This window comes from Phyllostomus hastatus, unplaced genomic scaffold (assembly GCF_019186645.2).
Source record: "Phyllostomus hastatus isolate PE091 unplaced genomic scaffold, TTU_PhHast_1.1 phas_contig_40, whole genome shotgun sequence".
NCBI lineage: Eukaryota > Metazoa > Chordata > Mammalia > Chiroptera > Phyllostomidae > Phyllostomus > Phyllostomus hastatus.
This window is the reverse complement of record NW_025333872.1, coordinates 57,511,726-57,523,929: the sequence shown is the minus strand read 5'-3', so window position 1 is coordinate 57,523,929 and position 12,204 is coordinate 57,511,726. Positions and strand designations below refer to the sequence as shown.

The window sequence follows — 12,204 nt, the reverse complement described above, 5'->3', positions numbered from 1 at the left end:
CCTGTTTACAGGAAGTGGCCCTGCTCCTGTCTGCATCTGACCCCACCCCCAGCCTTGAGCTGCAGATCCCATCCCCTCTCCTCTTCGTGGAAGACCTGGCTCCTGCAGCCACCAAGCCTTTCTGAGTTAACTGGTCTGGCATGCCCCCCACCCTGCTCCCTCCCCACACACCCTGTGTGGGACATGTGACAAGTTCCTCAGGTGACTGTCATGTGCAGCTACAGTTGAGAAATGTTAAGTTGGATGATGTTTCTCCCTTGCTTAAACCCTGCTTTCCGCTGCCAGCAGAATAAGCCCGGGGCCATCCCCCAGCACCCCGGCCCAGTATCACCTGTGGCCTCAGCTCCCTCCAGCTTCCCTGGGGTTAGTAACCTTCCAGCCACACTGGCCTTCAGGCCCTCTGCCACCCAAGATTACTCCCATCTCCGGCCTTGCTGTCCCTTGAGCGTGACACTGATCCACAGATGTCTACATGGTTCCTTCCCCTCATCACGCACATTTCAACCCAGGTGCCACCTCCTCAAGGATACTTCCAGAGTCAGGAGCGAACCCAGATTCCTCCTGTCACAGTTACTTGTCATCATCCCATTGTCTTGCTTATCTTCTTCGCAGCACTTGTCAGAACCCAAATTATCCTGCTTCTTTGTGTTCCTGTTTATTGTCTGTCTCCCCTCCCTGGACTGTGAATTCTTTGAGGACAGGACCCTGGTGGCCTAGAATGGTGCCTGGCACTTCGTTGGGGCTCAGTACATTTCTGATTGACTGACTGTTAGAACAGAAACAAATTGGAACATCAAGGTAAAGTGAGTTGCCTAATTATAAACAGTTGTCCCTCCATATCTGTGGGTTCTGTAACAGCACATTCAACCAGTCCCAGATACAAAACAGTCAGGAAACAATGGTACGGTGTTCCTAATGTGTGCTGTGTTATTAGGCCTAAGATGGTTGCATCTATAGACTTTCTTCTTGTCATTGTTTACTAAACAATACAGGAAAACAAGTATTTGCATAACATTTACATTGTGTTAGCTATTAGAAGTTATCTAGAGATAATTTGAAGTACCCAAGATTGCATATCTTATATGCAAATACTACGCCCCTTTATATAAGAGACTCGAGCACCTGCACATTTGGGTATCTGCAGGGGCCCTAGAATGAATCCCCCATCGATACTGAGAGACAGTTATACTCCAGGACAGCATCACCGTGTGACACACACACTCTGCACTGCCTGTCTTTTCCTTTCTCCTTGATTTTGCCTCTTCAGTGGTGTCAGGGATCACTAGGGGTCACAGGACCCAGGCAGGAAATGAGCGAAGTGGGCCGGGGGACACGGGGCACAGCAGCTCCTGTCCTGGGCCAATGGGGGCACACACACGCAGCTCCGATCATTCTCGTGGTGGCTGCATAGAAAGGGGGCCTAGAGCTGCCAGACCTTTTGTTTTTTCATAAGAAGTCACAACGCTGGACTCCTCCATGAGATCTACACTGAAATGTCGATGACTAAAAGATAATGCCTGAGTGTGAAACAAGCAGGGCCCTCAGGTGGTGACTTGTGACCCTCGGCATCCGAGCTCACGTCCCCTCCTCTCCGGAAGGTGACCCACGCCCCCTCGGCAGTCCTCGCACCGAAGGAGGCCAGGTCCGTCAGCCCCTGGGAGGGTGGCTGTCTGACCTTTTGTCACATACAGTAATCATAAGTTTATTATATGATTCAATATAAAGGTACTAGGTAATGAATTTATAATGTGGCTCTAAACACCCATGTGTGTCTGAAGCAAACTCTCCTGAAGCAAAACTTACCTTTACTGTCTGCAGCGTGCCCTGATATTTTCCGTCACATGCAAGATTACTTCATTTTTTTAAAAAATGCTGACGTGATCCACTAAACGGATTGTCATCCCACTAACAGGGATGTTACTACCTACAGTTTGGAAAACTCCTAGCGCGCCCTGGACTGCATTTGTTAGGGATACTCCTTAGAATTTCAGGTTTTCAGCCTCTCTGTTCCCAGGTGTAGATCCCTGCTAGCAATTCTGTGAGGGCAGGAAAAGCCCCATTCAACTTTTGCTTAATTTTTCCATGGGATCATGGGTATTTTCAAAGAGCCAAGCTTAGTGTACATTGTATGAACCTTAAATATGCATAACAAAATTAACAACTTTTTAAACAATACTTTAAAAATCATTTCTCCAATATAGATAATAAACCTATTCATTAGAAAATACTTAAACTAATATTCTCTTTTTACCAAGTTATGATTTTTTGAAAACTGTGATATTTAGGTATTCTTTATAAACACCCAGAAAAATATATGAACAAATATATGAACAAATATTTCTTACCCAGCTTCTGTACAAAATTAAGTCTTAGCCACCCTAAAAATCACATGAGGTTTGAAAAATTATGTAAAAATCGCTTTTGTGTGCAAATTCAAGAGACATGCCTGCCCCCAGGTTTTAAAGAGTGTTACTTGGCCTTACGCTCCACGGGAAGAAGGGTCCTGTCTGGCAGCAGAGCCCCCTGGGAGGCCGCCCTGAACAAGCGCGCCCGGGCGCTGCTTATTCTTCTGATCTTCGCAGGGTCCACTGGGGGTTTAGGAAAAGAAAGGCAGGGGTCCTCCTCTGTGGTGGGAAATGCTGGGGCTTTCGGTTTCTGGAAAGAGAGTTTTCAAAAGGTTGGCATGAGTTTCTCCATCCCAAATAAGTTCAGCACCCTGGAGCTGGCTCTCACCTCCCAGATGAGTGCAGACAGAGCTTCCTGTCTGGCTGCACCTGCACCCGCCCACTCCCCCTGGGACCTTGTGGCTCACTGGCCTGTCGGACTCAATATGTTCTATACATAACACTTTTTCATTGTTCTTGCTAAATATATTGTATTATATACTCTACTGTTCTGCCTTGTTTGTGTATCTAAAATAAAACAAAAACAAAACCAATGCTAGCAGGTATCTGTATAAAAAAACTAAACATCTTGGTGGAGTATATTCAATATGCTTTGCAAATTTGGGGTTCAGTTCAGCTCAGACAACATTTATTGGACACCTATATGTGTCAAGAACTATATGGAATATAAATACTACCTTTACACATTTTGGATTCCAAAAAATACTTTTTAATGATATAAAAACTTTTAAATAATTTATAGTTACAAAACATAAGAGCAAGAAGTTGTCTTGGACTTAGGATATAAATATGTTTTATTTTCCATATCTCCAGAATTCTGTGCTGATATCCTTAGAAAAGAAACATTGCTGGCAAAATTCCAGTTCCTTAAAGACTTTTAGAAATACCTGCACCGAGCACTGTGCCTCCGGGATCACCCCTGGTCTAACCTCCAGACGGCGGCGGCCTGAGCCAGGGCCAGGGCTGCACGGAGACCCGACCCTCACTCCCAGCGTTGCCTGCCGGGCCACCCCTGTGCTCTCCAACTTGAGCACGACTGTCTGTGTGTGCAAGAGTGACCTTATGGCAGCAAGTGCTTTTCAGCTCTCTAACCAAAAATAATAAAGTTCAAGCTCCTCAAGTTACTTACATAATATGTGAAATGTGTGACTGTCAATCCAGCAGGTTAGTCAACAAATATTTTAACTATCCAGTATGAAATTCAAGTCAGATAATTTGGAAAATGGGGTGAAGTCATCTATCATATATGATGCGTAATTTTAAATACATATGTTCTCATATGATTAAGAGAACAATGGCATTTATATTAGAGTTCTCTTTCCAAGAAGTGGCTTATTTCAATAATGGTGGCACTTTTCAAAATAATTTTGTTTTGTTTTTCAGGTGTACTCAAGATATTTTTGTATGCCCTTGTGTTCATTTGCATCTGAAATTGGCTCAGGAACCACATAAGAAATTAGTTATGACATCAGAGACACATTCTTCCAAACATGGAAAAATGATAAATAAAATAACACAATATAGAGGAAGAGAAAACGACTTTGGGTCAGATGGGTCTGAAGTGGAATTCACTTACTCATTATGTGAGCCTGGGCAGGCCGCTTACTTCTCTGAACTTGCCCACCTACCAAACAGAGACAGTGGTCCCCTTCTTACAGGGACACTGACATATGTACAGCTCCTGCTACGGAGACTCAAGAAATGCTCGCTCCCTTCCCCGTGCAGGTTACTCACCCTTTATTTACTGAATTTGGTTCTAAGTTACTCTGAAGTCTCACAGCCAAGGCCCAAGCCTCGGACACAACCTTGCTGGAAAAAGATCCTAAATTCAGAGAGCTCTATTCTGAAGGAGACAACACTTTTTGTCTGTTTAACTTCTGCTATATTTGTTTGATAAATACTCCTTTTACTTTTTATCCTCACTAATTTGTTGTAAAAGATTCATTAGAATGTGACTTAGGCCATGAAGCTAATAGTCACAAAAAAGCTAAGAATATAAAACAGGAAAATAAGTGCTTTAGGTATAATTATAAAAGATAAGATAAATAAGGATAATCTCAACATTGAGTGTAAATACAAGGTTTTCTTATCTAAAAACACCTGTATTCTGCAGGTACCTTAAACTGGAAGCGAAGATCGAGAAGGCTGCCAAACACCAATAATGAGGATGAAGGGAACATTTTCTTTTACAGATGCCTTAACTGTTACAAGCGTTTTGTGTACTAGGTAAAAGATCTTATAAAAAGGGAAAATATAGTTTTGCAGAGGTCATTTTTACCCACGAGAGAAGAACAAGGTGCGGTTGGATGGCAGGACAAGCCCTTCAGCTACTCCTTGACAGGCGGCATGATCTTCCTTGTGCAAAATCAGTCACTGTTCACGTAACAAGATGTTAGGTCCACTTTTTCTACACACCTCTACTGAATTATTTATCCCTTTGAAGCATGCATCTCACTGGACTACTTAAGAGGTAAACTGATACACATAAAGCATTTTTAATTCTTCAAGGCAAAACTACTAAACAAGCCACGATTTCTCTCATGCCAGGCTCTACAAAATGGTCTTTCACTTTGTGGAGCAAAATGGCCTTTATAAAGCAAAACAGTCAAAAAATTTTCGTATATAATTCATGTCATTTTAGAATTCAGAGACTGTTGCAGGCAACTTGAAATCTTCACTTGAGAATCTCACTGCCCTCATGTCTCGTGTCAGGGCACTAACCAGGGACTCGAGTACAGTCAGGGACACTGGAAAGTCAGATGTGAAGATGTATTCCAGTTGATAAAACTGCTAGAGTCGGCCCTGGCTGGCATAGCTCAGTGGATTGAGCGCGGGCTGTGAACCAAAGTATCACAGGTTCAATTCCCAGTCAGGGCACATGCCTGGGTTGCAGGCCACAGCCCCCAGCAACCACACATTGATGTTTCGCTCTCTCTCTTTCTCCCTCCCTTCCCTCTCTAAAAATAAATAATAAATAAATAAAATCTTTAAAAAAAGAAAATTAATAAAAAAACTGCTACAGTCCATTGAAAACTGAAAGACTATTTTTTAGATTATTTCTTGATTAGAAAACCTAATCAAAGAAGACAAAATTCCTAGAACATTTAAGAGGTCTGTCTGTCTTCAACATTCCTCCAAGCACCTGGGCCTTGACCAGTTCCTGACGTGGCTCCTTGGGAATCACCAGATGGGAAGGGGCGTCTCCCTTATTCTATGTGAAGGCTGGAAAAGGGAGTCAACGACATCCTACCCAGAAAGCTGCTGTGATTTAATTTATAAAGCAACAGAACACACACACACACACATACACACTGACCTCTTGGAAGTTAGAAAGCAAATATTAAAAATCCCCCCAAGCACATAACCCCGGAGTATGGCAATTGTATGTCCATTTCTCCACAGGTGCTCTGGGATGCACTGCCTCTCCTGGCGTGTGACTCACTGCAGTAATGTCACTGCTCCTTTCAGAACTAGTGAAAGAAAAACCACCACTTTGACATTCTTATTCTGCTTTTTCTTGCCCTGGATTCTTCTCTATTCTCAAGGTGTAGATGTGTTCCTATGTCCCTTTCTTTTTAAATACATCAAATTGTGTTTTACTTGTCAAATACTTGGAGCTTGGTTCCTATGAAATGTAAAAAGAATGGCTCAAACAGTCTCCGCTGTGAGGGGTCAGGTCAGCTGTCACCGTGGGGAGGTGGGGTCTGGGCACTGGAGATAACCTATTTGTTCTTTTTGAATGCTGGGTGTGCTGAGCTTGTATACATTTATCAAGCTGCACTCTTATGATCTGTGTCTTTTCTGTATGTCAACAAAAAGTTTAATAAAAATACCTGGAGCTTAAATGACAAGGCTTTGTAAGAAGACACAGGGAGAATTCTGTTTTGACAAGGATAATGAAGAAAGACAACATTTCCTATTTATTCACATGGTCACATAGCTTTTCCTACATACAGTCCAAAGCATGAGAGCAGCTGCTCCTGAGTGGATCAATCTGAGGACCAGCTAGCTGGAGCCACAGAATGAAAATAGGAGTAACTACCACTACACAATAGCTCCAGGCTCAAAGCTGTGGTAGGGGGTAGAGATGGCTAAGAAGGACAAAAGGTTTACCTGAGCATTCCTACAAAGCAGGTATAAATGTTTGTGGAAGACTGTAAATTGCAGGGCTTTCCAGTCTTAAAAGTTATAGGTGCTAATGGGAACCCTGAGGAGCCAGCCAGCCCAGCCAGCTGAGGCCTGAGTGTCAGGACCAGGAGCACCAGTTTTTCCATCAGTCTCTGAAGCCCAGGTCATTTCTGGGTGCAGGAAGCCCACTGTCAGATGTTGGGGTGGGGAGGGGAGGGAGAAGGGTAGGCGTGCAAGCGCGGAGTTGAGCTGATTTGATAAGTGTCGAGCTGAAATGAGTTGCCCTCTGGGTCCCTGTTCCCTATCTGACTGCGAGCCAAGGAACTATGAAAAGGTAAACTAGCCAGAGAAAGTGTCCTAGATCCACAAAGCACTGAAATTCAACTGGTTAGGTCTTCCCCAATTCTTTCAGCAAGGGGCCCCTAACTATTAGATACCCCAGCCCCACCTTACTGCTTTATCCGTCTCCTTTAGGCCCTCCTCTCCTCCCACTGTCAGTCAGTGCTTACCAGCGTCAAGGGGACCATTAAAAGGTGGAGTGAAAGGAGGAAAGAACACAGGAGGGCAGGTGGTATGAGGCCACTTTCAGAATTTTTTGACTGGGAGCTCCAAACTTTAATTACTGTATAAAATAAAATATACTTGAGACCCTTACATAATCTACTATAACAAAAATATTTCTAACTAAAGGGGTTGTTTAATTTAACATGCAGATTTCTTAGTCCATGCTTACTTTTCAGATAGTACCCAGACATCCTGCAATAAAGAAATTTAATGGCAATGATGCTAAACTGAGGCAAATGCCAACTTGTCTTTGCCTGACACCTAGCCCTGCACTCTTAGAACTGTAACAGCTTGACGAGGACCAGGTTAGCTCTATACACGGGGATTTTCAGGAAAGAGTGGGTGAAAACTGAGTGAGTCCCCCAAACTACAGAAATATTAAAAATGATTTATGGCAGTCAAAAGGCAGAATCACAGAATAGAGAGCCATTCTACAGCCAGGTCAGCCCACTGGGCTGCCAAACCGAGGGGCCTCTTACTGCCGCTGACTCAAAACCCAAGTGGTTTCCAAGGCTGTGGCCACAAACAGCCATCAGACAACAATGGCTGGCAAAATGTTTATTGTGCATTGGTTCATAAGTACTATTTTGGAATCTTATTTTTGTCATCTGCAACATAAGAACAAGTATAATCTTCCTCACAGAGGCATTTTGATGAGTACTTTAAGAATATAAGATACCTTTTGAGACAATTAGGGTCATTCAGACATGGACTGTACATTAAATGACTATACATTAAATCTGAGATGTGATTATAGCATTATAGTCATACAGGATACTATGCTTGTTCAGATGAGACACACTCACATTTTTATGGACAAAGTCTTATAAGGTCTGCAACTTACTTTCAAAGAGTCCATCAAACCCTCTCTCTCACACACACACATGCACACACACATCCAGTAGTAAAAGCTGAGAAGCTGCTTGAGTGCCACTCCAACTCCATCAAAGCCTAAGGAATTGGTATCACTGGTACTTGAAGTTGCAGGAGCCCAGGGGAGGGGTACCTAAAATAAGAAGGACTGGCTGCCAGTCCTTCTTATTCCCATCCCACCCCACCCCCAGCTCTATGTAATCAGGCTACTGGACTCAGGAGCAGATGGGAGGTTTGTTCTTTCAAGAGAGTAAAACAGAGATATCTCTGAATCAGGCTAACCAGGCATAGGGGAGGGGAGGGCTGCTTTTTGTAGCATAGATACTAATGGAACTTTCAAATACTGAATGTTAGGCACTCCTACCTTCTTCCTTCATCTGGCTGCTGGCAGTTAGCAGCCAGCCTTTATCCTCCAGACAAGAGTTTTGAAGATACTTCTATAGAAAATTAACCAGCCCACAAGGAAAGTGCTAAAGATACTGTCATTGCGAGTTTCATAAACAGCACAGCTCAGCCAGACCCCTCCCTTGCAAATGGAGGTGTAGGAGGTAGCACCTGTGGGTTGACCTGAGCATTCTTACTCCACTCTCCAGTAAGGGCAGCCAAACAAGCAGCACGAACTACCCAGGGAGAGCCTCTGATATAAAAAACAGACAGAAAAATGCAACAAGACTGAGGAAAGACCATGTGAAGACAGAGAGAAAAGATGGCCATTCATCAAGTAGAAAGTCCTCAGAAGTAATCAGCCCAGCTACCACCTTGATCTTGGACTTCTAATCTTCAGAACTGTGAGAAAAAAAATTAAAAAATCAAAACTATCATCAATGTATGCAGATGACAGGCTACAGCCATGAAACAAGAATTGACTACTATATATACATATATACACATTATGTATATATAGTATACATATATATAAAGATAAGTTTAAGAGGGGTTAGACATTAAAAATAGCAGAAATAAAAAGAACTCAGTAAAAGGATTAGAAGATAAAATCTCTTCTTAAAAAATGATGAGAAACAGAAAAGAGAAAACAAGAAAATTAAAACACCAGTCCAGGCGATTCCACATCCAAATAATAAATTCCAGAAAGAGTGAACAGAACAAAAAAGAGAGAAAGACATATCGAAATAAGTCAAGGGCTTTTCCAAGGTCTGAAATCAGACACGAGATTTCTCACTGAAAGTTCCCAGCAGGACGGATGAAAATGGACTAACACAAAGGCCAATTATCATAAAATTCCAGTACAGTGTGAACAAAGAAAAACCCTACACACTCCAGAGAGAAAAAACAGGAATCAAGGTCTCAAATAAAACTTACTTCCCATACACTCTTTCTCAAGAAATTGTTGGAGGGAGTGCTCCACCAAAGCAAGAGTAAACCAAGAGAGAGAAGGACTTTGGATCCAAGAAGCAGGAATTCCAGGAAAGAGGGAAAAGCCAGCTGTGTGCCAGGTGTCCAGGGCAAGTGGTCCAGGAGGGAGGGTGGAACATTCTCCACAGAGGCAAATCAACAGAATACCTCGTGTCTCTGAATAGACAAAAGAGATTTAGAGCACTGGGGAAGAGCTTGAAATCCCTTCTCCAGTTGAAATAGTAATAATACCAAACTAAAAAAGCAGGCAATTATTAATGCCAGAAGGAAGAAGTAATCATCATTAACCATTGCTAGTTCAAGGCTCTGCTGTAAACAGGGTTTCTATAATTGGAGAAAAAAATATCTAACCAAAATTATGATGCATCTCTACTGGGAGTAGGAGCAGGGACAGAAAGGGGGAACTACTGTGAGGAGGCTGGGAGGACAGACAAGAGTTAAATCTCCTTCCTCCTCCAAGGAAAGTCAGTCATGAGATAATTCTTCAAGCTCATAAGCCACAGAGCAGCAGCACACTGTGTTATTTGGGAATTTCAATCTAAATAAAAATAAAAAGTGCCAAAAGAATTTCAACTCATGCAGGGGTGTCCAACCTCTTGGCGTCTCTGGGCCACACTGGAGGAAGAGAGTTGTCTTGGGCCTCACATGAAATACACTGTGACACGTAATAACAAAAAAACTCAATGTTTTAAGTAAATTTACTATTTTCTGTTGGGCTGCATTCACGGCCATCCTGGACCACATGGGGCCCACGGGATATAGGTTAGACACCCCTGCGAGGGCCTCTGGGGAGGGGAGAATGAAGAATAAAGGGACAAGAGACTGCTGGAGTTGTTTGGGTAGCAAACAGTTGTCTTTTATGTACATGTATCTATTTGTATGCAACTATTAAAAATAAAATAATATATATGCGTAACTTTTTTGAATTAAAAAAATTCTATGACACATTTTGTTTGCCAGGTTACTCTGTATTTTTAATAAAAATTATTATTAAACTATAGGTAACTAGAAATGTTTTATTAGGTACTAACCATTATATTTGAAAAAGTATAAAAGAATTTGCATTCATACTCAATTATTAGCATTACATGTAGGTCTATGTGATCATTTTCTCAGCATCTGTAAGTGCTGATTCCAAGTATTTTTGACCGAGTCCATTTCATAGCATTCATGATATTATAAAGTACTCACAAGCTCCAGTGGGCTGAGACGTGCACCAGAGATGGGCCGGGAATCAGATGACTCAAAACTGGACGCATGGAGGCTAGCACAGGAGATGGAACAGGAGTGTTAGTCTGGGAAGAATCACTTCTTTTACTTTCAGTGTATATTAGTTAACACTAGCACCAAACAAACATATTGAATGCATAAGTCTTGAGGAAGAAGAAATCTTAAAAAATCATGGTACTTAAAACATTTTATTAATAACTTTTCATTCCTTTTAGAAGACTTAAAAATATTGAATAATGAAAAGAAGAAATCCACATAATGATTTTTTAAAACTTTGTATTGCTTTGTAAAGTAGATATGACACCAGTGTTAACCATTGCAGACCAAATTCTTGGGCCCCAGGCCTGGAATTATCTTTGGGAATCCTGACCAGACACAAGAGATATAACTGATAGAAGGAGCAGAAGTCACGGGGAAATGTCAGCTGGTGGCTTACATATGCGAACCCAGAGGCAAGAGAAAGGCCGTATACCTGAAGGAGGAAGGGGGTCTGTTTTCTGGTGTCCTTGAAGACGCAGGCCCGAATAGTTTCCTTTGGTCTTCCTGTGGCGTAAATGGTCTTTGGGTCCTCACTGTTCTTAATGCATTTCGGGCTTCACTTATGATTTCTGCACTGGTCTTCTGCTTGGCCAATGAAGGCCTATAAAACGGATCCAGGTTTTGCAACTTTTTATCATTTGGAGACAACATCTTTCCTTTTAAAGTAAAATGTCCTTCAGTGAGAGGACACTCCCTAGAAATATAAGATACAAAATATCAAATATTTTCATCCAATAATTTAGAAAGTAGTACTTAACTCCATCCATATAGACATAAACCATCCCTCTATATTAAACCTGAAAAACTGATAAATACATTTGAATTAAAAATCTTCTAGTCAGTTACAGTTCGAAGATCAGGACGGGAGAAGAGCTTTCAAAGATACAGGTTGATGGGCATTGTTATGCACCTGGGCAGATATGTGATTAAGGAAAGTGATGTTCAGGGAGGAGACCCAGAATGAAAGCTAAACCCAGAGAGAAAGAGGCCAAGTCATGAAAAAAAAAATGGACTAAGAAGAGAAAATCATCTCATCTCCTCCACCCCCTTCCCCTATGAAATATTGGGGAATATTCTCTTCCCCAAGAGAATATTCTCTTCCCCAAGAAACAGGAATGGCTTCTCTTAAAACTCTAAACTAAATATTCCTTTTCTTTCCTGCTGTCCTCCACACAAAATGCTAGCATAAGTTTAAATTTAAATAGATGGGATCCATTTCCAAATTATATTTGCTTTTGTAAATGTAACTTGTAAACTCAGAGAAAGGCTCAATTCCAATTTGCTCATATATTTGAAAGGATTATTTCAAATCGCCTTCAATGTGAGATAGTGTCCTAGATGAATAAATGCCAAATATCAGTATCAAATGACCCCTTTCCAGGCCACCTAACCCCTGTCCAAGACGAGAAGTCACGCACAAGGGTCCTGAGAATGCGGATCCTTCTCAAATGCTGGTGTGTGCCACGGAGACCTGGTTAACTTGGCCAGGCACCTCTGACAGCTCTGAACCTCAAGTAGTCGAGATTTTAAAAACTTAATTCTAATTAGTATATGGTATTAGGTGTTCATTAAAAAAAACCCTCTGATTCCC

General features: G+C 41.9%; 1 protein-coding gene across 2 annotated transcripts in view; it reads right to left on the bottom strand.

Moving 5' to 3' along the window:
• ARMC2 (armadillo repeat containing 2) overlaps nt 1–11,289 on the bottom strand; it is a 97,909-nt gene extending 86,620 nt beyond the window's left edge. For both annotated transcript variants that reach the window (XM_045843817.1, XM_045843815.1), the window contains exons 1-3: nt 11,047–11,289; nt 10,536–10,608; nt 2,484–2,655 (exon numbers count right to left, since the gene is read on the bottom strand). In XM_045843817.1, coding sequence (XP_045699773.1) covers nt 2,484–2,655; nt 10,536–10,608; nt 11,047–11,264 — 463 coding nt within the window. In that variant the 5' untranslated portion in view covers nt 11,265–11,289. The remainder of the gene's footprint in view (nt 1–2,483; nt 2,656–10,535; nt 10,609–11,046) is intronic.
• Between the last annotated feature and the right edge of the window lie 915 nt (nt 11,290–12,204).